At 46.0% G+C, this 26,704-nt stretch overlaps 1 protein-coding gene across 4 annotated transcripts in view; it reads left to right on the top strand.

Annotated features, from left to right (window-relative positions):
- Positions 1 to 26,704, top strand: part of ARHGEF15 (Rho guanine nucleotide exchange factor 15) — a 415,996-nt gene that overhangs the window by 370,939 nt on the left and 18,353 nt on the right. For all 4 annotated transcript variants that reach the window (XM_078670671.1, XM_078670670.1, XM_078670672.1 and 1 more), the window contains 6 exons: positions 884 to 1,044; positions 3,524 to 3,676; positions 12,645 to 12,774; positions 14,771 to 14,845; positions 18,476 to 18,568; positions 22,187 to 22,341. In XM_078670671.1, coding sequence (XP_078526797.1) covers positions 884 to 1,044; positions 3,524 to 3,676; positions 12,645 to 12,774; positions 14,771 to 14,845; positions 18,476 to 18,568; positions 22,187 to 22,341 — 767 coding nt within the window. The remainder of the gene's footprint in view (positions 1 to 883; positions 1,045 to 3,523; positions 3,677 to 12,644; positions 12,775 to 14,770; positions 14,846 to 18,475; positions 18,569 to 22,186; positions 22,342 to 26,704) is intronic.

Here is a 26,704-nt window from a genome sequence, read left to right as displayed (position 1 = left end):
GCCTTTGTCAAAAGTAAAATTCCAACCTTTCCTAGCGTGGAAAAAGCGTGTAGCAGAGTAGGCGAATACCCTGCAACATGCAATTTGTTGGGTGTGCACAGGCTCATAGGCCATTCAGCCCTAGAACTAACCCTTACCACCTACTTGGAGCCCCTGTACATAGACTTGAAACATTTGGAGAAAATCATAGGCTTGTGGAAATTCAACCCCTGATATAATACTAGAATAATCTCATATAATATCCGCATACTCTCCTGCAGAACTCTGCTATAATGTGACACCTCACTGCATGGCATGAAAAGGGACAAGTTGATTCTTTGGCCGGACAAGTAGATTTCTGAAGCATCTTGTCCCTTGGCACATAGACAGTTTATAAAATTCCACACCCCTGCCTATATTACCAATTCTTTCTTCCGGTAACTTTGGGCAGGTACCACAATTGCATGGCAGGCATGTAGGTTTTCCTTAATGAGTATTAAAGTCAACCTTGTTGCCATGGACGGGATTACCAGGTGGGTATTTGTCTTTCAAACCAAAGGTTATGTTACACCCTAAAATGGAGGAAGCATCACCTCTGAGAAGGTTGTTAAATTTATGAGCCGTCTGAAATGTAAAGGAGAACGTTTCTAATTCCCCTAAAACGTGCACGTTGAGGTAGTAGAATTTGAACTAGAAAAGGTATCGTGTGGGTTGAAAAGAGTTAAGTGAGACTCAAAATCTTACAAAGGCGTTATAGTCTTATTGGGTCGAACTGCCGCTTGAGTATCCACTTTCTGTTACTCGCTCAAAGACGAATGATCATGGGAGCCACGCTCCAGCTACTGAATATCACCCGCTAGCATGTCTGGATCCCTCATACCATGTTGTCCCCTCCTCGTTGCAGAGCATGTTTGAGGTCCTGACCTCCGAAGCCTCCTACCTGCGTTCGCTGTCGGTCCTCACCGAACACTTCGTGGACTGCAGGGACCTGGACGACACCATCATCATCCGGGAGAAGAAGATCCTCTTCTCCAACATCCTCAAGGTCAAGGAGGTCAGCGAAAGGTCAGCCCAGGGCGGCGGGCACAGCATTGACCGGATGTAGTATGTTAATAGGCTATGTTTTGAATATATGTTGACGTGTGCATGAAACATCAGCCCGCCAACTCCTGGCACCCCCAGTTTACTGCTTCTTACGAGGGTTAGCCGCTCTGCACCAAGACAGGTCTGGAAAACATACGTACATGCAATAGTTTAGATATTTCTTAGGTGCTGCATGTAGGTCACTAATAATCCTAGACTTATGCCTTCTACACAGTGCAATAGCCCAAGTATATTAATTTGGCCTCACCTATTGCCCTGTGTGCTTGCACTATATAGTGAGTGCCTCAATAATAGAATGTATCACTTTATCAATCAAAAGCGTTCCAAGCATCCATGCTGGCAGCGGGGAAGCTGGAAATCGCCTGTAAACCCGCACAAAGATGAATGTACGTTGTTACAACGCATGCTTTTACTACGCATGCCTTTACAACGCAGATTTTGGGGGGTGCTGGATAGTGAATAGTTTAATTTACTATTCCAACTCCAGTCCCCGTGGATAGTAGGGAAGGTGTTGGATAGTAAATTAAACTATTACCTATCCTAGAGCGCCCCCCCAGCGCAATTTGTTGTAATGACATGCGTTGAAAAACCTGTGTTGTAAAGGCACTACGTGGTAAAAGTTGCGTCATAAAGGATGTTTCCCCTTTCAGGTGGGCACCAGACAGTGGCCCCCCTTTTTTGATGCAAAGCAGTTGCCCTAATCTTAGACAGTTACTAAAGGGACCAGTTAAAGGGTTCATCGAGGCAACAAAGAGAAAGTTGACAGAATAGAGGGGCTGAAGTCACGAGGTCTCTATTTAGAAAGCAGCATATTGCTCACAGATGCCATTTCCAGTGGCAGCTTCTGAGTTGTCCAGAGGGACTATATCCCCTTTAGTTCAGCTTATGACTGACTTCTGTAGTAAGGAACAATTTTCAGAGCCTGTAACTTTTCTTCCAGACTGAGCTTCGCCAAACTGTCCTCAAAAGTTGCTCCCAAGTTTTTTTCAAACGTTTTTATAAAATCAGTCTGGTTGCCATAATGTGGGTGTGTAAGTGTATTTTCCATTTACTCCTGTAGGGGGCCTTTCGGTCAGTGGCTGCCACAATAAATGAAAGTTGAATATATATTTGTTTGGAGGTTCACACTTGGCTTCATTTGCCTTCCTTAGCAAAAAGGGTAAAAACTTCAATGGTTTTCAAAATATCCGGCTTAAAAGAGAACAGGTGACCTATAAAATAGAAGTATGTGATCTGTGCACTGATAGTTGTAACATTCATGTCCAAAACATGACGGCAGCTCTGAAAATGGAGGTAAATTATAACCAAGTGAAATTCACTGGAAAAATCAGATGGATGAATATTAGATTTATCATGAAGATGCAAAAGATTTTTGGACACAATGCTTGGATTCCCCACCCGTTGTGTATGGAGCCTCCAAGAAGCTTGGACCATGGATGGGAGCAATAGTGGCCTGTTCTAGCCTGACGCAGCGGGTTGAAAGGTCAGCTCCTGCGCGCAGGCGGGACACACCTTGTACAGTATGGTCCTAGAGTAGATCAGCAGGTGAAGGTAAGACACCATATACCGGATATCTAGACTTAGGAAAAAGCAGGGTTTGGACCCCGCATCCGTCTGTCCAGTAGTAGAAGGTGGAAACGCACAGGTCGTTCTGCTGTCGCTAGGGCTCTAAGGGCGGCTTTTCCTGCCTCGGGTGGTACCCTTTGGTTCCATTGAGTTGGGTAACCATAAACATCTGTTGTTAAGCGCCAAGATGCCTACAGCTGACCGTGCGCTACAAATACACATGTTTTGCAGCATGAAGCCTTTTCTGGATTCACATGCTGTGCATTATTCCGCCATCTAGTGGTTGGGTCTGGAATTGTCTTTGTTTACACAGTCGATAACCCATCCCAGGCTCTTTCTTGTTCCCCGTGTATGATGATGCCACGTGCAAGGTAAGCACAGAGTGTGCCGGATATGGTGACCCTTCTTACCCCCAGCTTTGGAGAGGCCACTCCAGAGGTGATGTGTACTGTCCTGCTGCATGCCTCAGTGCAGAGATCTGTGTGTCTCCTGCAGCTCCAGAGGTGGCCTTAGCCTAGCTGCTTGTACCTGAGACCTTCAACCATGAAATTGGTGGCCCAGCTTTTTTTGTTGTGGTATTTTTTTTAAACTAGGTTTGTTTCTTCAAATGTGGTGCCCTGTCTTAACTCTGTGTCATCTGCGACACCTAGTTCATCTGTGAGGACGGGCCATCCCTTTGTACGTTACACGTTTGAAAGTTAGCCCACCGGCCTCCGCCTATGAGTGCGGTTGAGGTGGGCACTACTTGCCTCTGTTATGAAAGCACCTAGAGCTAAAATAATCTTGTGTTTTTTTCTGCATCAATGTTCAGATCTAATTGCATAGTTCCAATATTTGTCTTTCTAATGCTAGCTCTTGCGTTCCCCGTGTGCAGATTTCTGAAGGACCTGGAGGAGCGGGTGGATGAGAGCCTGTACATCACCGACATCTGTGACATCATCTACCACCACGCCCAGCACAGCTTCCTGGTGTACATCGACTACGTGCGGAACCAGGTGTACCAGGAGAAGACGTACAGCTCCCTCATGTAAGAATGAGTTGCAGCACCTCCGCCTACTAGATTCTTTAATGAAAGTCTCTTCCATTATCCCAGATTTTCGGAGGCTACCCAATTTTTTTTTTGCAGAAAAAATATCTGCCACTATAACTGTACCCATCGGGTACTTTTTTGCAGGCCTCTCGCGAGACGCAAAACCCTTGTGCCACCCTTTGTTGTACTCCTTCTATCTGGACGACTGGGAGATGTATCTCCATTTTGTTGGTAGTTAACTCCGGAATGCGGATTGGCCTGGCCTGGCGGGCATATGGCATATGCCAAACCTCTTCTATGGGGACAATTGAGAGATAGTTTTGTGTCATTGGGAGACAAACTCTGCTACAAGGCTGGGCAGCCTATCTGTTGGCTCCGGTACACCAAACACACAATTGATGGGAGAATGCTTGCTGTGTGTCTAACCCCGGACTATAGCTTGGTCAGTGGTTAGATATGCAACTCATTCTTTATGTACTGTCCTAAGTGGTTAGGGTATGCACATGCGTAACTCTTCTGCTCACTGTGCCACTGTGACCAAGCTATTCCCCCACTGACGAGCTCCAAATTCGGGTGAAACCGGTCCCAGGATGCTTGTGTTCCAGTTCAGGGAGACCCTGGCAGTTTGAGCTGGACTGTTCCCATGAGGAGCAGGGTCAAGACTGATTTGCATATGGCTGGGTCCAATCCTAGGTGGCATGGTGAGCAAAAGAATGATGGGTTGGGATGCTACCCCGAGTGATTGCCAGTGGTCAGACAAATTGCAAGCATTTCTCCCTTCTGTGTGTTTCATGTACCGCCCTAAGTGACATGGGTACACCCAGATGTGAGACCCTTACTCACTGTATCACTTGAACCAAGCTATTCCCGACTGACGAGCCCCAATTCGGTCGAAACCGGTGCCAGGATGCCTGTTTTCCAGTTCAGGGAGGCCCTGGCAGTTTGGGCTGGACTTTTCCCATGAGGCACAGGGTCAAGACTGATTTGCATATGGCTGGATCCAAACTGAGGTGGCGTGGTGAGCAAAATAACGCTCTGTTGGGATGCTACCCCGAGTGATTCCCAGTGGTCAGACAAATTGCAAGCATTCCTCTCACCTTCTGTGTGTTTCATGTACCGCCCTAAGTGACATGGATACACCCAGATGTGAGCCCCATACTTACTGTATCACTGGAACCAAGCTATACTCGGCTGATAAGCCCATAACTAAGGCGAAGGCGGTCCTGGGATGCTTGTGTTCTGATTCATGGAAGACCGGGCCCCAATGCTTCCAAACAACCGCGTCTGCCCTGGTGATCTTCTGCTGCAGTGTTGTGCTCATTGCCGGTCAGCTTTAGAACAAGGGTGGCCAGTCTCGCTGCTCGCGTCCAGTTCCATTGATGGTTGGACGGTCCCAGCTGAACTTATCATTCACCTCAACCTCAATATGGCCATGGTTCGGTGAAGGAAAACTCATCAAACTGTCTTCCTGCCCTGCTCCATCAGACGAAGAGAATGCTTTAAAGCTGAATCTAATTTATTTACAACAAGGGGTGGTGATGGACAGAGTCTCTGAATTAAGCATAGTACTCTCACCCAGTCAAGAGATCAGGGCTAGATCCAACCCCGTTTTTTAGCTCATTGCACCATCCCAGTTTCAGAACCTGGCTGTATGCAAATTAGTCTGTCCCTGGCCCAGTGCATCATGGGAACAGGGCAGACCAGACTACAAAAGCCAATTCTTACACTGGGAAGGAAACAAGCTTCCGGGGACCGGTTTCTGCCATTTCAGGCGTCTTCGGCCTGGCTTGCTTGAATCCTGATGGTGCAATGAGCAAGGGACTCACATCTGAGTATACCCTTCCACGCTTAGGGTGGACAAAATTATTTACAACAAGGGGTGGTGATGGACAGAGTCTCTGAATTAAGCAGAGTACTCTCACCCAGTCAAGAGATCAGGGCTAGATCCAACACCGTTTTTTAGCTCATTGCACCATCCCAGTTTCAGAACCTGGCTATATGCAAATTAGTCTGTCCCTGGCCCAGTGCATCATGGGAACAGGGCAGACCAGACTACAAAAGCCAATTCTTACACTGGGAAGGAAACAAGCTTCCGGGGACCGGTTTCTGCCATTTCAGGCGTCTTCGGCCCGGCTTGCTTGAATCCTGATGGTGCAATGAGCAAGGGACTCACATCTGAGTATACCCTTCCACGCTTAGGGTGGACAAAATTATTTAAAGCTGAATCTAGACAGAGCAGACATTCTCCTTCAGGAGGCCTCAAGAAGGTTTTGGCCAATGGTTCGTGGCAATCCGATCTTGTTTCCACTCCAATCCCAGTACAGTCCACTCTTAATTTTAAAAAAACGTGTTATCCTTACAAAAAGTGACTAAACCCAGGAGAAATACTCGTTTTCTAGCATGGGAGAGACGACATGTGTTCTAAAATAACCCTCACCCACCAAAAGGTCCCTTGGTGGCATTCTTCATCATCGGGTTCTTCCCGCCCGCTGCTGGATGGGGCGTGCTACAACCTACGGAGACGTGGGAGCACTTATATGTGAAGTGAAATTATGTGTTTGATGTGAGAGTGGAAGAGTCAAGAGATAAGTGAGTTAAAAAAATACCTGGCTGCATGGGAAACTAAACTTTAATACTCCCTATAGCTGATATTAATAACAGTGGTGAAAAGGAGGAAAAAGTGCTGTAATGGGCAGTTTCCTCCTGGGTCTACATGTTTCGAAGCCTACCCCTAACCCGATGATGAAGTATGCCACCAAGGGACCTTTTGGTGGGTGAGGGTTATTTTAGAACACTTTGTCTCTCCCTTGCTGGAAACCGAGTATTTCTCCTGGGTTTAGTCACTTTTTGTAAGGATAACACAGTTTTTGGGAATTAAGATTCGACTCGTGTTGTTTTTTCATAACTTGTAGAGGAGACTGAGTCCACGACTTATTGTACCTCTTCACTTCCTTCTTTGTTTTTAGTCCTTTACTATTAAACCCCATGTCAGCAAAGTTGTCGCTTCCTGTTTCCTTCATTTAAAGCAAATGAGAAAAGCCTACCTTTTCTTGCCCCTACCATATCAAAGGCAGTATTTCAGGCAGCCGCGGCCCGTGCAGGTAAGAGCAGTGGGGCTGGTGGAGGGGGCTTTCGACGGACGATGACAAGTGAAATTTAAATACTTATATTTCCCTCTTCATTGTCTGTCAAAATCCCCCCTCACCTGGCCTCACTGCTCTTACCTGCACGGGCCGCGGCTGGTTTCAGGCTTCAGTTCTATCGCGAATAGACTACTGGAATGCGCTTCATGTAGGCTCACCAGGAGGACTGTTAGTAGCAATGCAGCTGATCCAGAATCTAGCCGCAGGGGGGCCCGCTGCCTCCAAAGTTGCACCCATATTTCAGCATGTGTGGCCCGAATGCATCCGCTGCCAATTGAATGGAGAGTTCTATTCAAAAAAGTTTTTTTCCCCCACTGGGGTTTCCTTAAGTTTGGACTGATTAATATCCTATCCAAATTTCAAGTCGATACACAAAATAGATTGCTCCGTTCCATCTCGCGCTAAAATGGCCAGTCCTCACTATAAAAGGGAACATAATGGCAGCCGTTTCCATCCAGTTTTTGCCACCAGGGAATGGAACGCCCTGCCAGTGGTCCTAAGAGTAGAGACCAATCATTTAGCCTTTAAGAAAACTACTCGAGACATTTCTTTTGACAGGTCATAATTTAACATCTAACCCATTGGTGCGCGATGTCCTCTCTTCTCGTACAGGCAAGCGCTTGCTTTATAAATAATTAACATTAACAATAATGTACATGGACAAGGTTGGGTGATCTTTCTATTTGGTCAAGGCTGGGCACGTTTTGTTCTCTCCTTTTCCCGAAACAATTTGAAAATCAAAGTAAATGGGCAGCTGACCATCATTACACACCACTTCAACGCAGTCGCTTTATAGTTCAGATTGATTTGACTTGTTATGAATAGATTTATGAACAAAAAATGTTGACACGTAGCAAAAAAAAAAAAAATTTAAGAAACATTAGATTGCGTTAAAAATGCATGAAGTACTAAAAAAAGTGTACAGGTAATTACTTCAACAGAAAGTAATTCAAAACAAAATGATTTGTGGCAAAAGTGAATCAATTCTTGAGCAAGAGATACATTTTGTTTGAAATATTTTGGGTGCACAAAACTGGGTGTTTCACATTTGCTCGAGGAAACCTTGCTCAGTTTTCTTTTGATCAAAAACAAAAAATCCTTAGCCCGATTTACATACATGGATTCCACTTCTTCGATCAGGGTAGTATTTTTGTTCTCAACCGGTGAGCTAACTCTAGAAAATAAGCAATTGTTGCGAGCAGTGAGCTGCTGCTTGATGGTTTTTACATAGTACTAGACAAGACCATTAGGCAAGGGCTGTCAAAATCTGCTGAAAAATAAGTGGAAATCTGTGGAAATACTTCCTTTTACAGCAGATGTGAAAATAAGATTTGCTGAAGGGACAGTGAAAAGTCATACTAATATTTCTGTGGCCAGTGGTAAAAATAATGAGAACATTATATTGAACTGTAGTAACTTTACTTACTTTTATTTAGTTTCTCGTATGCTTGGAAACAAGTTTTTCAAAATATATAATGTATAGGTTCTGCACATCTTTCTCTACCCTTCGCGAAGTCTCCGCCTCCCTGACGCGTAAGCATTTTGCGCAGATTTTTCATCAGCCTCTCTGTGTCCTAATTCCAGAGTATTTGGTTCCGCCCCTTTACCATGTTTGTTAGCTAACAGCGCACGCGTGTTTGCTGCATTGAGTTGAATTTCCAAATTCCATGGAATATTTACAAATTGTCCAAAATCATCAGGGAACTATGATGAAATCAGAATTTGTATCATAAAAACACCTGTATTGCAAATTTGGACTGTGCCACACTTTAGACCTTCCAGAGTCCTGTGAGGAAATCCTCTGGAATCTTTAGGCTTCACTTCCTGTTCTCAGAGTCTCACATCCGGTCTCCCACCTCCCATCCGGTAATGGGGCAGGAGGATTACCCCATGTTGTAAAGCAGGTACAGACCAAGGTGGAGTAGATTAAAGTATTTATTGTAATATACATTAATATATAATAATATACAAAAACCATTCATCTAAAGGGCTTTTCAGGCTAAATTAGTATTCTGGGTGCATTCCCAGAAAGCATCTTGAGGTCACCTACCCAGGTACTGCACCTACGTGCCATTGAACACGCTGCTTTTTTGCAGCACTGCCGTTGCCATGGTGATCACTGGGTTGCCATGGAAACTGAGGCACTTCTCAAATTATAATTTGGCAGTGAAGATACAAACGCTGAATCTGAACAAAAAAGATGCCGTCAAGCTGTTAGTTGCACATATGAGGTCATTTTTTTATCTCGATTTTTTTTGCCTTTCAGGAATACTGTGAAAGGCGGATTTGTGTACAGATTGCGAGTTCCTCTGGCTGTCTAGAATAGAGAAGCATAAGAAGAAAAACGATCATTTAAAAAGTAAACCACATTCTCAAAGCCCTCAAATCTTTGTCAACTGCGAGGTCTCAGTGTATTGTACAAAAAGAGCTTGAGAAACGTTTTACGTTATGCAAGCACTCCAATGTCTAGGGAAATGTAGGTATCGCCACAAAATCCTTTTAGGTCTCGCCTGCCAAACACCATTCAGGTGTCTGGGAGACGAAACTATCTTGTGGATTATACCAAAAAGTTCCAATGGGCTTAGAGCCCGCCCACTCGTACCATTGGCTGGCTTAATTGTCACTCTCATTTGCTTGTTGGTTATTCGATGGCTGGCATTCATCTTTTGGTGTTTGTCTGTTCCCAGGAGCAGAGCCCCTCTACCATTTATTGGATTGTCTGACTTGTATCCTCCCACTGATCAAAACAGGGAACTACTTTTTTCTTTTTCATTAATCACTCTATTAGACTGCACGTTTTTTCCTGCACTCTCCCTCATGTTGCTTCTCCTCCGCTCAAAAAACACTTTGCTTCCCCTTCACCTGCTCTTCGATGCTGCACTACCCCTTGCCGTCCTTAAAAAATACTTTTATTTTCATTTTGAATAGCCCTGCAGCTGCCATTTGCTGCTGAGCCACTCTGCAGTACAGAAAATGCTTTTAAGCACCTTCATTAATTTATTCCCAAACCCCCAAGAGCCCCCGACGGTTCACTCCCCATTGCCTGTTCATCACCATTATAGTCCTTTCATTTTTATTTTTATTTTAACTTATTTATTTTTTGGGGCAGGTGCAGCAGCCATTTGCTGCTGGGCCACTGCGCATGGCCAAAAGAGCTTTCACGCTAAGAAAATATATTATATTTACCTATCCAACTGGCTTCTGCCATCTTGGATTGGTGAATAAAAGAAAAAAATTAGTGTCTGTGTCATTGTGAATGCTCTATATGCATGATTGTATATGTCACTAGTCACGCACACGCCTACGGATTGATGCTGGTACAGCACAGCCAAAAACCATTGGCAAAGCCATGAGATCAACAAGTTAGATCTTTTGGCTTTGCAAATGCTTGTTCCACTAGCCAGCTCTGCAGAGCCACCTGATGTACCAGGGGCATCCGCAAGGCATTCAGTGGCCCGCCACCACCCACCGTATTATGTTTCAGTTTGGTAGCCCATGTGAACAAGGACAGTGACTGAGTGGCTGTGGTTGGACAGTAGAGGGGTGTTAGGAATGGGTTGAATCGTAGCGCCTCCGTCTGGATCATTGATGCCTTTGGCACTTGCAGGTTTCAGGCCCCAACCCCAATGTGATTGATAGCTCAAGAGGTTTGATATGTGCTGCAGTAGTCTGCGGAACCTAGGGGTTACCAGTTCAAAGTCAAGAAAGTGGACTTGGTGTGGTAACACACCTGTTGCACAAAAGTGTGTGTAAATGTGAGTGTAACATCAAGAATACCTTTTATGTTAGGTATTTGACATAGGCCCTGGTTACAAGCAGAACACTAATCCTGTTGTGGGCACAAAATGGGATTACAGCGCCTTTCACGACCTGTGCATCCCTGGAGTTTTTACCTGCCTGCTTTGTCACCAGCTCAACATGCTGCAAACCAGGCAGACAAACTCATGAACTTCTATTGTGCAAACCACTGAAGAGAGAAAACATATGTACATCTCACATTATCAGTCTTTCTGAAGTCTGAAACCTGCGCAAACCGTAATTATCAGGGGCCGTATTACATAAAGTGACCCAGGGGTGCAACTGGTACTTGCGCCTGCTTTGTGCGCCCCCGAGGCACTTTGGTATTGCAGAAGGCGCCACAGACAGGTGTGCAGCCCCTTCTGTAAAGCACTGGCACACATAAGGTACGAGTGCTATCTTCAAGGGGGCGTGCCCTCATTTGCATGGGGCGTGCACCATGCAAATGAGGGGATGCTTTTGCGCCATATCATCGACGTGGGCGCAGATGCAAAGAAGCCCCCAGGAAGTGAACTAACAGTACGCCACCTAAAAGGTGGGGCACTGTCGGTGTGCCCCCTGATGGCAGCCCTCGGGTGGGAGGGAAAGAGGGTCCCATGGACACCCCAGACATCTCCTAGCAGGCGGGTGCAGTCACTGACTGCACCTGCCTGCCATGTAATGTGGCCCCAGGTGAGCAAACTGCACATTAGATAAGACTAAAGTTATTTGAGAACCTACATCTTTGGATGTGTGGGGCCTTCTACAGAGAACATCACTGTAGTGGGAGCATCCAGAATTGCGGTGAACACGCAGACCTGTATAGTGTGCATAGACCCAACTGCAACGAGATCTCAAAAGAAACTGAGTGTGGTGAGGAGGAGGAGGAGGAGGACAGGATCATGCTGGGACATCAGAAACCATCAGCTCTCAAGCTGTCTTAACTGTTTCCTTAGTTTTCTCCTTTCCTGTTGTGTGTGTGTGTGTGAGTGGGAAAGGAAAAGAGTGGAGTTCCCAGATTTTTGACATATTTCCTCCAAGTGAATGTGTTTTCTTCCCTAAGTTTCTAGGTCTGGCTTTATCCCAGACCATTTGATTTTACTAAAATTGTAAATATATGATGTACTTATAGTGTCTTTCATCAACACCTCTTCATCCATTGCCCTTTTGTTGTCATTCACATTTTTGTTCCATCCATTAAGGCATACATCATAGAGCAATGGGTCAGCCCACTTCCACTATTGGCTTTCTTCACTGATTGACATCATTCCTCCCTTTCACAGAAAGAACTTCCACACAAAGCAGTTCCCTTCAGTACTAGGAACTGTAATGGCAAATTGTCCTTTTTGAGACCAAAAGAAAATTGCTTTGAAACAGGGTTTCTTTGTTATGTTTGTATGGGCCCTGCAGCTCCTCAAAAATAAGATTAAAAAAAAACACAATGCCAAAGCAAGCATTGGCAAGGACAAAATGCTGGCCGCCAACTCCAGACATATTGGTTTTGCCAATGCTTGTTTATGGAGTGAGCTCACTGTCATCAGCCCACTAGTTTGCCTTACTTACTCTCCAGCTCTGCCTTGGCTGACCCCAAACACCATTTCATTTTTGTGAGTCTTATGTCAAACATCATGTTTCTTTTCCCTCCACCACTTTTATTTTTGGTCCATATACAGTCTAAGTTTCTGTACTTCATATACTGCCCCCTGCTGCTAAGGTGAGGCCATTTCAGAGGAGTGGTTCATTCCCTGGGGTGAAATGCCACCATGCCAGTCCCAGGTTCCTACCCTGCTTCACCAGCTGTGCTGGCATCCTTCCATGGTCTCTGGTGAGATTGGGGTCAAGAACCAGGCTGAGGCCCCATGTCTTTTTTACTCAGATTGCTAATGAGATAGCTCCAGGGGTTAATGCACCAACCACAGGGTTAGTAATTTGATATACATTTGCGGGGAGGTTGATTTTAGTCCTTGCCAATCAGTGAACATGAGACCTCAGTTCTGAATGTAAGGCTATGCCGGTCCAGCTTGTAAAGTCTGTGTCTTTTGCAGGGAGCGGAATGTGCAGTTCGCGACGGTGATCACCCGCCTGCAGGAGCTCCCGCAGTGTCAGCGTCTGCCATTCATGTCCTTCCTGCTGCTTCCCTTCCAGAGGATCACACGGATAAAAATGCTGATCGAGGTAACCGTGCTTGGTCATCCAGTTCTAGTTAATCTCGCGCTTATTCCATTTATCCCTCAACCACTTGCCCCGCTGTTCACTCAAGCACGCCGACCAGTGTCCGGGTAAGAGGACCACCTTGGTCAGCACGTTGACCAGTGTCCGGGTAAGAGGACCACACTGGTCAGCACGTCAACCCATGTCCGGGTAAGAGGACCACCCTGGTCAGCATGTCGACCAGTGTCCAGGTAAGAGGACCACCCTGGTCCGCACATCGACCAGTGTCCGGGTAAGAGGACCACCCTGGTCAGCATGTCAACCAGTGTCCAGGTAAGAGGACCACCCTGGTCCGCACGTCGACCAGTGTCCGGGTAAGAGGACCACCCTGGTCCGCATGTCGACCAGTGTCCGGGTAAGAGGACCACCCTGGTCCGCACGTCGACCAGTGTCCGGGTAAGAGGACCACACTGGTCCGCACGTCGATCAGTGTCCGAGTAAGGGGACCACCCTAGACAGTCGTGCGCATCGCCAAAAGGCTTCCCACGGACGACACTGCAATTCAGCCCTCTTCCATCCAAGCACAGTCTACTGTACAGCCTACCAGCTGTCCCCTAAAGCGCTTGAGCGCTTAGTCATCGGTATGAAGCAGTTTCCGGGGGTGCCACTCCTAAACCCTGTGCAATGCTGTGAACTCCCATCAGGTCTTCAAATTATATTTGTAAGGTTGTAGCCCACATTTCTTGTTGAAATTCTCCAGAAGTTTGAATAAAAAGTACTGAGTTTCTTTTCCCCTAACTCCACTCCCTTGAGACACCAGGGCTATACATAATTTGGGATATCTTAAAATGTCTTCACTGTTCTGGAACACGTTATGTCTAGCCCAGACCTTTTGATTTTACTTTTGATATGACCTTTTTTATTTTGCCCTAAACCACTCTCCAAATAAAAAAAAGCATAAAGGGCTGCAGTCAAAAGGAACCGGATAAGGGCAAGGAAAGGAGGGTCTGAAAAGCGCAAGAGAAGTTGAGGAAGCATGTTGCAAGAAAGCAACAAAACGCGTCAACTTCTAACAATTGATCAGCAGTGTAAAGTCATGTTTCATCCTAGTGTTAGTAGTGAGTACAGAATCAAAGATTCTGCTCTGCAGATTTCACAAAGATTTTTGAAACTTTGCAACCTTCATAAAATTTTGCAAAGGTCGCAAAATTTGAGGTGCAAGAAAAGAATCTGACAGAAGAGCATGTTTTGGTGGGAAACACCCCCCACTTTTAGTAGGCGAATGCTCGAGAAAAGGTTTTCTGGAAGAACATTTGAAAGAAAAAACTATTTTGCATCACTGTTCACCCATATGCAAAGTATTTTTTATTTATTGTGATATTTGAAAAATATTTATTGATCAAGTTAACACCTAAAATGTACAAACTAATCTACGTAAAAGTGACAGTAAACCTTAAAAGGTCCGTCACGACCGCAGTGCACCAGTGTAGAATTGATCGTAGGGCATGCCTACATTAGCACAGATGAGCCGACTATAGAAGTCCAGCTTTTTAAAAAAATTATTGAATGCAGGAGGGATAGTTGGATAAAATGAGTATGTACGGTAATGTTATTTGTAATTCTTCATTAAAAAAAAAAAAATTAAATTGCAAATATACGTAAATCTGCTTTTGAACTGGTATTCATTGTGAGGGCCGTTTCTGCTGTCTCACTAGGGTTGTAGTTGTTTTGTAATTATTATACCCAAACTTGTGTTTCTACTTATTTTTGGATCAATAATCTCCTTCTCAGTCTCCATTTATTCATAAATCTGTCTGCTACCTAGCAACAATCTATGTTCAAAAGCACGCGTCACTAGGGTGTGCACCTCCACCCACCACCCCTACATCCAGGATGAATGTATTGTATGTTGCTGAATGTTTCTTCGTTAAAGCACCAAAGCATGCTGGGAAAGGATGGAATATGGGTCGTTTTACATTTAGAAGTTCATTAATTTGAGCTGTTTTTCTTCTGGACGCAGAACATACTGAAGAGGACGGAGGAAGGGTCAGTCCAGGAGCAGAATGCATTGAAGGCGCTGGATTCCGTATCGAAGGTGAGAACAAGGCCGAGAAGCGTAGGAGGCAGCAACCTAGGGAAAACTAAAGGGTATCGGTGTGTAAGCTTTCACGATACTTCGAGTATTAGAACTGTGAACCTAGCACTGAGGTCTAAGTGTCCAGCAAGTTGATGGAACTAAAACTGAGTGAGATAGAAGTTACGGCCAGTGATCAATATCCGAGAGTAGAGTAAACTCTGAGGGGAGTTTTTAAAAGAACAAATTTTCTTTGTTTGCTAAAAACAAAAATGTTTCAAGCGTGAAAGTTCATACCCTCAAATTCTGTTCTAGGACACAGAGTCATGGTACACAACCACATGGAATTCCAGGGATGTATAAGTGAGAGAAGTCCAAAGTAGAACAAGCTTCAGAGCTGATGAATGATGGAGCTTGCGCTGGTAATGAGTGTTTGAGGGTAGAATAAAGTTCATGATTTATGAAGAAAGAGAGCTAAAGTTGAGGAGGGTCAGGTTTTAGAACAAACACTAGAATGTGTACAACAGTTATGATTGACGGTCTTTCCCTTACAAATAAATAAACAAGAAGAATCCTACTTCCAGTGTGCACCACAAGGATGGGGAACACTCAGTGTTGTGTAAAATACCCCTCACACACCAACAGGCCCCTTGGTGTCATGCTTCATCATCGGGGTCTTCGCACCCCGCTAAAGGGATGCGGCACGCTACGACCTGCGACTACGCGGGAGCGTTGACAAGAATTGACTATGTGTGGTGTGTGTTGAGTGCATGTGAGGGGATTAATGTGAGTGAAGGGTGTAGTGAAAAATTAAAAAGTACCTGGCTAGTGGGTGGTGCGAAAAAACTTTATTCCGTACCCCTAGCTGGTGCTATTAAAAAGATGTGCAAAAAAGCGAGGTTAGTTGTCTTAATTAGGGACAAAACCTCTGGTGTGCGTCGACATGTTTCGGAACTGGTGTTCCTTCTTCAGGACGGGGCACAACTTCCCAACCCTACTCACGTATTCCTATAAAAAAGTGTTATCTTAATTATCTTTTTACTAAAAAGTGATAACAATCTCACGAAGGCTAACAATGTGCCTACAGCGGTATCTTTGGTTCATGCAATTGCATGCCTCATGGTCACTGTTGTATATTGCGTCATGAGCATATCCAGAACATCAAGGTAGGTAGGTGGATCCACAATGAAATCCGCCTAAATTGGCCTCCTTCTACCACCCTGTGCTGGAGCAGCACAGGGTGGAGCAGCACAGGGTGGTAGAAGGAGGCCAATTTAGGCGGATTTCATTGTGGATCCACCTACCTACCTTGATGTTCTGGATATGCTCATGACGCAATATACAACAGTGACCATGAGGCATGCAATTGCATGAACCAAAGATACCGCTGTAGGCACATTGTTAGCCTTCGTGAGATTGTTATCACTTTTTAGTAAAAAGATAATTAAGATAACACTTTTTTATAGGAATACGTGAGTAGGGTTGGAAAGTTGTGCCCCGTCCTGAAGAAGGAACACCAGTTCCGAAACATGTCGACGCACACCAGAGGTTTTGTCCCTAATTAAGACAACTAACCTCGCTTTTTTGCACATCTTTTTAATAGCACCAGCTAGGGGTACGGAATAAAGTTTTTTCGCACCACCCACTAGCCAGGTACTTTTTAATTTTTCACTACACCCTTCACTCACATTAATCCCCTCACATGCACTCAACACACACCACACATAGTCAATTCTTGTCAACGCTCCCGCGTAGTCGCAGGTCGTAGCGTGCCGCATCCCTGTAGCGGGGTGCGAAGACCCCGATGATGAAGCATGACACCAAGGGGCCTGTTGGTGTGTGAGGGGTATTTTACACAACACTGAGTGTTCCCCATCCTTGTGGTGCACACTGGAAGTAGGATTCTTCTTGTTTATTTATCAGTGCCTGTGGAGTAGGAATCCTATCTTTTTACTCTACCTCCCTTCATTGTTATTTCGGTCTTTCCCTTACTTCAGACAATGCCCAAGAATTTATGACTCGAAGGATTCTAACTGGGGAGCTGTGATCTCAGAAATGAACATTCTCTGGTGGGGTTTATATCCGAGAGAAGCCGGAGATACAGTTTATTGCGCGTGTTTGATGGTAGAATACAGTTAGGATTTATAAGCGACAGAAACAAAGTAATTCATTTGGACCAGGGATCAGTGCCTGAAGCAAGAAAAACTGAGGTTTGAGGTTAAATTTAGGATTTAAGAAAAGCGCCCTGGGGTTAGTGGCTGAGGTCAGAATACACTTTAAGATTTTGCAGTTGAGTGGAAGGATCTAGGTGCTGTGACCAACTGATCTTTTAAAGCCAGTTTGTGGTCAAGTGAGGACCTTTTCAGGGCTCGAAAATTCCACTCGACCGCTCGCATAGTCGAGCTAAATTTAACACGGTCGAACTGTTTTTAGGTCCTACTCGCCCATTCTAGCGAGTAGGAAAACAATCCAAATTTTGTCCTCTGTCTGTGAAAACGGAACAAATGTGACAAGATAAGATTTAAAGACATTTGTATTGCTCACAAAGTTAATGAGCAATAAAGATGCCTTTAAATCTTATCTTGTCACATTTGCTCCGCTTTCAGAGACGGAGGTCAAGTAGGTTGCAGTTAGGTCGAGGACCTTTTTTAAGGTACTAGTCCTACAGGACTAGTACCATTTTTTGGATTTTTCGAGCCCTGCTTTTGCTTAGAGCATGTTTTTTAGAAGGAGATCAGAGATCTAGTAAGAACAGCAGCACTTTATGAATGGTGCCCAAATGGGGTGCTCCCACTTTGGATTTGTACAAAATTCTTGAGGGATTAAACGTGTAGGTGCAGATTTCTTTATTTTAAGTAGATTATTCGTGCTATTGAATTTCATTAGGGCGAGTAAAACTACAGGGAGTGCTTCTCGCATCGAGTGATTCTGGTGATGTACAAGCATGCCGCTGAAATAGAACAGAGGATTGAATGAAAACCTTAGCCCCTTTGGGAGTCTCCTGTGTGTATACAAGAACTAAAGGGGTGGCAGGTCCTGTTACCCCACAAAGGATATTGAGCTAGAGGTGAGAACAAGGATATTGTTCCGGTGCACTCTGGAAGTAAGGACTGGCCTACGGCGGTGCAGTTTTTTTGGCATCTAGGGAGAAGCTTTGTCTATTTCAGTGCACCCCGTTGGCTAACGTAGTGGCTTACAGCTGTGTCTCCATCGTCCTGGGCTTAAAGTTGACCAGTTGGACGCATTTCTCATGGTCTTTAGGCTAAAGAGTTCACCATTCATAAAGAAGACCAGTGGACATTTGTCCAAAGTCTTGGCCAACAGAGCAAGCACTGAGCTCTATGTTGCAGTGCTGACCAATGATAGCATCCCAGTCAGTTCTTGCGTGAACCTTTCACTGATATTACACATAGTTGTTGGACTCTTGGCTCATGAGTTGACTAGAGGTGCACCGCAAGGAGTTTTGGGGACCCAGGCTGGAACACCGAGAGAGTTTTAGGGGTAGGGAGAAGATATCCAGTCTTAAAAAGAGCTGGTTAAAGCCAGGTGAGTGCAGGAGTGCTGGTCCTCCCACCTGATTGAACACTATCCTTCTACGCATCCTCTACCTGCATCCCATGGTTTATACATCTTTCTCCATCTGCCCCGCAGATCATCGAGGAGTGCAACAGTGAGGTGGGGCGAATGAAGCAGATGGAAGAGCTCATCCACATCACCAAGAAGATCGAATTCGACAAAATGAAGGTAGGTGGGGCGAATGTGCCAATGAGATGTCGAGAAGCATCTAGCGCCAAGCGAGGGTTCCGGGGCAGACCCTGGCAGTGGAGTTCTGTCCTGTCCATGAACACCTCCCAAACACAGAGTCACGAGCCACGTGGAAGTAAAAGACCAAATTATGTAATGGGGTCGACAGGTCTCTTGTAGACACATTTGATTGGCCCCTGTATGGAATCTTGGGATTTGCTCATCCAATCAGAATGTTAGAAGGATGGTGTTCACTAATGTTATTTGCCTACAGTCTAAATTCTGTGAGAGCATGAATCAGTGACCCAGCTGTCAGGAACACTGGACCTGTGAGTCTTGTGTTTGGAAGAGTAAGGGGATGGGTGTTAATAGCGTTTTTTTCCCCCTGCTACCGGACGTTAAGAGTGGCTAATTGCCCTTTGCCTCATTATGGAGAGTTGCCTTTGGCACCAATGCCTGATTTCGATGCAGGTAATTAATGGTTAAAGCCCTCTCCAGGGTGCTTTGATCACTATTGGCGCTCTGAGCAGCGGGTGATTAAGTTTGTTTACCACTTCCCATTAGGCACAGTATTTAAAGGCAACATTTGCAGTATGAAAAATCATAATTCTCGCCTCGGTGCCTATTCCAATCATGGAGTCCCACTCTGCAACTCTGGGCAATAGCTTGCTTAATCTCCACAACGGCCCCAACAACGCTGGGATGCCTGGCTTCACCTCGGGGGTGCCCAGGAGTGGGCACTTCACAGGGAAAAGCCAGGAAGGGTTCCACAGCGGTATGCGTACAAGCGCCGAGATACCCCAGCTGGGGTCGATTCGTGCGCTATACAAATACACTACATTTTCAGGTCGAGCCGGGGCAGCGCATGCGCTGCTCTGAGAGGCATGCTGAATTCAGGTAGGGACTTAAAGCTCCCTCCACTCTCGCCCATATTTATCCTTGCCTTGTGTCATTGTCCTTAGTAATCTGTGGTTGTTCATTTGTCAATAGGCTTGTTAGTCCCTCCTTAATACCTCCTTGTCCCATTTTGTAACCTCCCAGGGCAGCACCCCTGTTACATGCAGGGCCGGCTTTAGCGCTGGTGACGCCCTGTGCGACAATATCTGTTGGTGCCCCCCCCCAATGTACACCTCTGCCACGGATTCCCTCACCAACACCCTTTAACAGTGCTCCTCAAATCTCCAGAACCACTGTCTCTCGGATTCATTTAGTTTTATAGCACCACTCATATTAGTGTAATGTGTCAGAGCACTTTACATCACACACATTGCACAGAGACATTCATAAGGACAGGACTACAGGGTGTAGTGTAGGAGTAACATGTCCTTTATAATGATAGACAATATAGTTTACCCGTTGGCTGCGTCGAACGTTCAGCTCCAGTGCTGAATGCTCAAAAAACGGGTGGGGCAGCGTCGGCCAACGGACGTGCGCAGCACTACCAGCGACGACCGTTGGACTACGGCAGCAGCCAACGGGTTAAGAGTCCTTATTCTGGAAAAGCACAAATTCAGAATGTAAAATTTAACACTATTGTTAGGGGTTCTCTTTAATAACAAGAATAGTTTTCCACCCAAACAAATCCTTTTGGCAAGATTAGGATAATGAAAGACTGGGCAAAAAAACAAACAGCTCTAACATATACCTTGATGTTTACAGTTAATAGCTCAATGTTCTAAATCACGATTTTGACTTACAAACGAAAAGTAACAAAAGGAGCTCACTTACAGAAGCAGTAACCCACTGACCTATTTACATTACATGCACTTTATCTGCTTGGTACACGTTCTTAGTAGTAGGCATTTTAATCCTCTGCGCTCCCTTTGGATGAGTCAAAACTAAACCTCCGGTCTCTTTCCTGGCACACGATAAATCACCAGAGTTATCTTGGTGTTTTAATTGATGCCTACAAAAATTGCTGGAGGCCAGGAACACGCCAGCAGGTTGGTGCTTTTTTTAACCTGATAATATTAATTGTCAAAATGACGCCCCCACCCCAAGTCAGCGCCCGGTGCGGTGGCACCAATCGCACCGCCCTAGAACCGGCCCTGGGTACATGTGTTGTTACTCAGTAGGCTTTAATTACAGCCCTTGAGCACTATTTTCTCAAATAGCTTTGTCCTAACGCTTTAAAAAATTTTTTTTATAGCTCTTTGCAATGTAACAGGTCTCGCATTTGCTTGAGTTAAAGCTATTGACATCGTAAATGACAATGCCTTTTATTTATCTGTTTTAAAACCAACACATAAATAAAAGGCATTGTTATTTATAGTGTCAATCGCTCAAACTCTCGTAAATGCGAGACCTATTGCATTGCAAATGCTTGTTTTCCTTGAGTTCATATAAAGTCAGTGAGTACAACACTCTGCGTGCTGTAAAGCTTCTGAATCGGCCCACATAATCGATCGAACGTGAATAAAGGTATAGAACACTCGTGCGCATCGGGTCCGTTTTACAATGTTTGTAACTTTGAAGCATTCATTGTTAACCCCTTAAAAATGATTTGAGAGCCTACTGGTTGTAGGGTCTAGGGTGTTACGCAAAAATTCGAATCCGGGAATGAGCAGTACACTTCTTCTGAAACATTGCAGTTTTTGTTTCGGATCTGGGCAGAATTTATAAACTAGAAACTACTGTCACAGATTAGACATAACTAATAGATGGCGACCCAGAGGAAGTAGCAATACTTGGCCTTTGGCGCCACCTAGTGGCTCAGTGGGAATAAACAGTCCGTTTTGTAGTTTCATATTAAGCCTCCAAATTACTTATAATTAGTTATTTTTTAAAACAAATACATCGCACCAGTAAGCCCCACAAATTAGCAAAACACGTTTTTAATTGTTGAATGGAGTTGACGGACCGGGCCCTGTGTGTGACGTGATGTTGTTTTTCGAATATGAAATTGTTAAGTTATCTATGGCACGCGTTGGCTTTGCCAGTAGGTATGACTTGTAAATGAAAGCGCCTCTTCCGTCACTAGAGAGTTTAGGCACTCACGTCATCATGCGTGCACTCTGTCACTCATCCGTGCACTCGTGCATCCATTCATCCTCCCACTGACTCAGTCTTGTCTTCACCTACTCATCTGTCCACTTGCCCCTCCACAATGTCACAGACACAAAAACACAACACACATATAGAAGATAAATGAAAAGAATAAAAGTACTAAAATAAACCACGCTGCCACTTGAACTTAGCGGGCAGATGCTTGCAATGCAAAAATAGCGTTAAAGGTAGCCTTTCCTCCTGGACCCCTGGTGTAATGCACGTCTGCTCCTGTATATTTGCCCTGATATCCGATCCGCATCACGTTCCAGTGCTCAGATTTCTCTGTTATCTCTGCATTTTTCCCTCACCCTCTGAAATTGGTCAGCAGTGGAAATAGCAAAACTGATGGGTTTTTTGGTCACTTTTGTCTGCTCCTAGCGCTGGGTTGCAAACATTGTTGTACAAATTGTACTGGGAGGCGTAGACATGATTGTGCATGATAGGATCGCTGTCATTTTCAGCATGTCAGCGCCTTGAAGACCCTCCCTGGTGATTAGCGCGCTCTACAAACTCACATTACATAATGGCGCGTTCTGTTCGCTATTTACTGAACACCCACATCTCTTGCAGGCCGTGCCAATCATCTCCCAGGCCCGCTACCTGGAGAAGCAGGGGGAGCTGTTGGAAGTCATCCAGAAGGGCAGCCTCTTTGGCATCAAACCCAAGTTTACGCCCGTCTACTTCTTCCTTTTCAATGACTTCCTGCTGATCACGCACAGAAAGAGGTAGGTGGCACCAGGCTTACTGTTGACCTTTGTCCATTTGGGCCGGGCCACTGGAAGGATGCTATGGGGTGGGGTTCATATTATGCAGCACAGTTCACTAAATTATGCATTAAGAAAAGGCAAATGATGTGGCACATTACTTGAACATTTTGTAATTTTTACATGGCAGCACTGTCGGGGCAAGATTTCGCATAATCCATATCAGGAATACGCAACTGAGACGCGAACCTGTCAAACTTTGCGAAGGGCATTCCACTGCGCAGCAACACGTGCTGCCCTGTTTATAGTAACTTTTGTTCTGTCTGAGCTGGAAACAATGTGTTCGTAGCATGTGTGGCTGTAGATACACCTGGTCTGCTTACTCCTGCTATTTAGTGTTAATCTCGGACATTACTCCCGATGGAAACAGGAAGGGGTGCTGGAATACAACCTCTTCCAACTGTGTCCAAGGTGCAATGCGTAGCTCCCCTGGATTGACCAGCACTGTGTTTGCAACCTTTCTCTCTACCTCACAGTACACCTCCTCCTGAGTTTTGCCTTGCCTTTCGGAATAAGAAGGGGTACTAAAGTGAAAAGTGCTGGGCGCACTCGAAAATTCAGCAGCTGTCGTCCCCTGAGCCTGACGTTTTTGGTGAACAGGGTTCTATCGGCATCCAGGAGGAGGAAGCGCGTCCTTCCAACAGGCCTGCCAGTGCCTAGCCCAGAGACGTTGTCCTAGAGCGCTTCCAGGGAAGAAAAAGAAGACGTGGAACTCTCAGCGTCGTCACCAGCTGGGCCCTGAACCTAGAAGATTTAGAGGACCGTGACTACTGCTCCAACACAACAAGTTCAGGGGAAGAAACGCCTCTCAGTAAAGCGCCCACTCCGATGCAGCTCCCATTGGAGTCTAGCCCCGGACTCTGGTTGGAATCAAGAGAAGGCTTAAGAGCCCAGCAAATTCCCAGTAAAGGGCATGGAGTCCCGACAGCCATCTACCCCCGCTGGTCCAAGGGACACCGAAACCTCTCGATGCAGAGACGACATGTGCAGCCAGAGCACCTTCGACACAGAGTGCTTAGTTGACGCAGAGGACCACTTCGAAACTGAGGAATCTGAGGCTATCAGGGAACAGCAGCTCTTTATACACCCAGAGTCTGGCAAGTTTACTGGTAATCCACCTCCAGGAAAGCAGTCAACATCACTCCCCTTTATTCCTAAGAAATGGAGGGCGACCGTCGAGGAGGAGTTTGCATGCGACACAGTGACAGCCAGTGCCCAAAAGGAACAGGGACAAGGCACTCCACCCAATCTTCCCGCACACAGGCAATCACCACTACCACCACCACACTCATACTCCTGTCCCCATCCACCACCAGAGTACCCTGACAGGTCAGTGCACTCTGATTCTGGTCCAGTTATTAATGGAGAGGGAGGCCCTTATGACTGGCCTGTTGGGGCAAGGGGTGGGTACGACAATGTCAACTCTGCAGATGCCCAGTTCTGAAATCCTTTCCTGCAAGCCATCCCTGCCAGATGCTACCACTGCATATCATGCCATGCCACACAGCGCGACCCACCACCATGATGTTGAGATGCCTGTCTTACAAGACGACAATGACTTTTTGGTTGAGTCCCCCTCCAAGACAGAAAGTACTATTTAGTTTCACCCCATGCTCAAGGGTAAGCCCATGTCGACCCCAGACACTTCCAGAGACCCCGATAAGGCAAGGGAAATTTAAGGCTTCTCTCAACAACCCACTTTACGTCCTTGGCCAGGATGTCCCAGACTCCTTGGTGGTAAACATAGCAAGGATGCAAACCTCGCTAAAGTACGGGATACACCCACCATCTCCCAACCGCACAAGGAGAGTAAGCGCCTTGTCGATGCTAGTTTGGGTGTTGGTGCAACCACCCAATGGCATATCACCAATTCAGTCGGCTTGCTGGTGAAATACAACAGATTTCACTAGGAAGAGATGCAGGCTTTGGTGCGGCACATCCTTGAGATCTACAGAAAGAGTGGGAAGAGCTAGTCGATGAGGAGATATGAGCAGGATCATCTGCTGCAGACTCGATGCTGCAGATGCTTCCTCCAGCAGCGTAAACATTGGAATTCTGCTCCACCGCCACACATGATTTTATATCCCGGGGTTCAAACCGGATGGCCAACACCACCTCCTTAATATCCATTTTGACAAGGAACAGCTATTTGGGTCCCAAGTGGATGCTGAAAAAGAAAAATCAGTGCACCACGATCACAAAGTCCATTGGCGCCCTGGAGTCTGCAACTCCAAAGGGTACAGACAATAAACCAGGGGCCGGGCAAAGACCACATCCCCATGTCAGGTGCAAACCTACCAGGGCCAGCAGCAGGTCTTTCACAAGTCCAAGGCAGGCAGAGCATACCAAAGGGAGGCTTATTGGGGTAACCGCTCCAAAGCACTGGCTCTCAGACACCACTCCCCATCACACAGCACCTGCCGAGTTGGACTGAAAGATTTCTATCCTCGCAGGCAGGCCATCACCACAGACCGATGGGTGCTAGCGATACTTTAGCTGGGTTACTGCTTAGAATTACACCTTCTCAACTTTGCGGCCATTCCACCACATCATAACCGGACAGTCTCACTCTCATCGAAGAATAGATTCAAACACTCATCCAAAAGGGCGTAATAAGGCTTGGTCGCCACACCTGTAAGGCAAAGGTGTCTACTCGCTGGACTTCTCAACCTAAAGGATGGCTCCCTCCAGCCCATCTTGGACCTGAGGCCACTGAATTGATTCATACTGTCGGCGCTAAACAGAAACAACAGGTCCAGGGATCCTAGGTCGAGACTTTAATTCCTAATGTATTGAAGGGTGAAGGAACTATGCTCGAAGCTCTGGACCGTGGTAGCTTCTCAATTCAAGTAGGGTTATAAATTAGTGAGCATGTGTTCCTTCGTTTTTAGGTCTCGCGCCTGCGATGCATATGGCGAAGCCATATGCGCATCGCGCAGGCGCAATACTATAGTTGCCGGGTCTGCTTCCCAGGAGACAGGAGACTGGCACGCGCACTCTCAGAAAAGCGATCGGAGCCGGCCGCGCGCGCGCGTTCCCAATCTCCTGTCTCTCTGGGAAGCACACAAGCAAGCCCAGCAAGCCCCGCCAAGGCATCACGAGCACGTCCCACGTGGGCGCCTACCACGAGGACAACCGCAGCAGCAGGGCAGCCCCGCCGGAGAGCGCGCGGCCCCGCAGAGTCAACAGCAGCAGCCTTATATGTCAATACTGTACAGTCCGAGGGGACAACGCAGCTAAAGGGGCTTGCAGGCTTCCACCGCTGTGGCAGGTTAGGTCATATTATGTATGGGCGATTTTATATAGAACATAAAATTGTAAGTGGGCAAAAGTGAAAAAAGCAAATGTTTTTCACTGCAGGATCTAGAGTGCCAATATACACCATTTGAGCTTTGCGCTCTCATTGGCTGTTTGATGTAAGTCTGAACCTCTGTGGAAAACATCTACGTCCTTCACTGTTAATCCTTTGTAATTCTATATGTTAGCGATAATCGGTGTGTGCACTCCCACTGCCCTGATACGTGTCTTTTAGTGGAGCACTAAGTTCCAGATGTGCAGTCCGTACGCCACACCTAAGAACTGCTTGTACTCCAGGTTCATCATTTACTCCAACATTCTTTCCCCTTCCAATCCCGATCAAGAAGTGGTTGCATCGAAAAGTCAGTCTGATGCATTAGCGTCTCCCTTCTCACTGCCCGTGGCTTCTTATCGTGCTTGCTGTTAAATGGCTTGACATGCTCTCATTGCTGATGTTTTGTATCTCCTAGTTTATTTTTGATATGTGCATACGGCTCTCCACCTCTTTTCTGCGTTCCCCGCCTCTCTCCAGCCTTTTGGCGTTTCCCTGCTCACCACTTTCTTGAATGCGGAGGAACGAACTTTCTCCCTCGTAGGCTGGTGGTCAGCGAGGATGTCTGTGTGTGCGCATTCCGTGCTTAATGTATTGATTTCAGCCGGGCCTTTTACAGACAGAGACACTCTTGTGTTGGGCGGCTCGTTTCAGCCACCTTCCTGTTGAGGACTCCTGCGTCAGTGGAAGCCAGCGGCAGCGCTTAAGTTAGCTGTATGCCCATATGCTTTTAGGTAAGAGCCGCGAGCGTGTTTTTAAAAAAAAATTAAATTTAATTTGCACCTGTTATGCCGCTGACGGGACTGCTGCAGAGTGCGCGAGCAATGTCACAAGGGGTTGCGTGCTAACTTCAGCTAACAACCGGAGCTTTTAGTGGGTGAGTTAGTTTGTGAAGCGGTTAACTTGAAGCGAAGCAGAGACCATGTCGGGTTTTTTTGTAGGTTCTTCGCCCTTCTCAGTGAGAACCGCGATTGG

Source organism: Lissotriton helveticus, chromosome 12 (assembly GCF_964261635.1).
Source record: "Lissotriton helveticus chromosome 12, aLisHel1.1, whole genome shotgun sequence".
NCBI lineage: Eukaryota > Metazoa > Chordata > Amphibia > Caudata > Salamandridae > Lissotriton > Lissotriton helveticus.
Note: the sequence above shows the minus strand (reverse complement) of the source record. Positions and strands in the feature narration are given on the sequence as shown.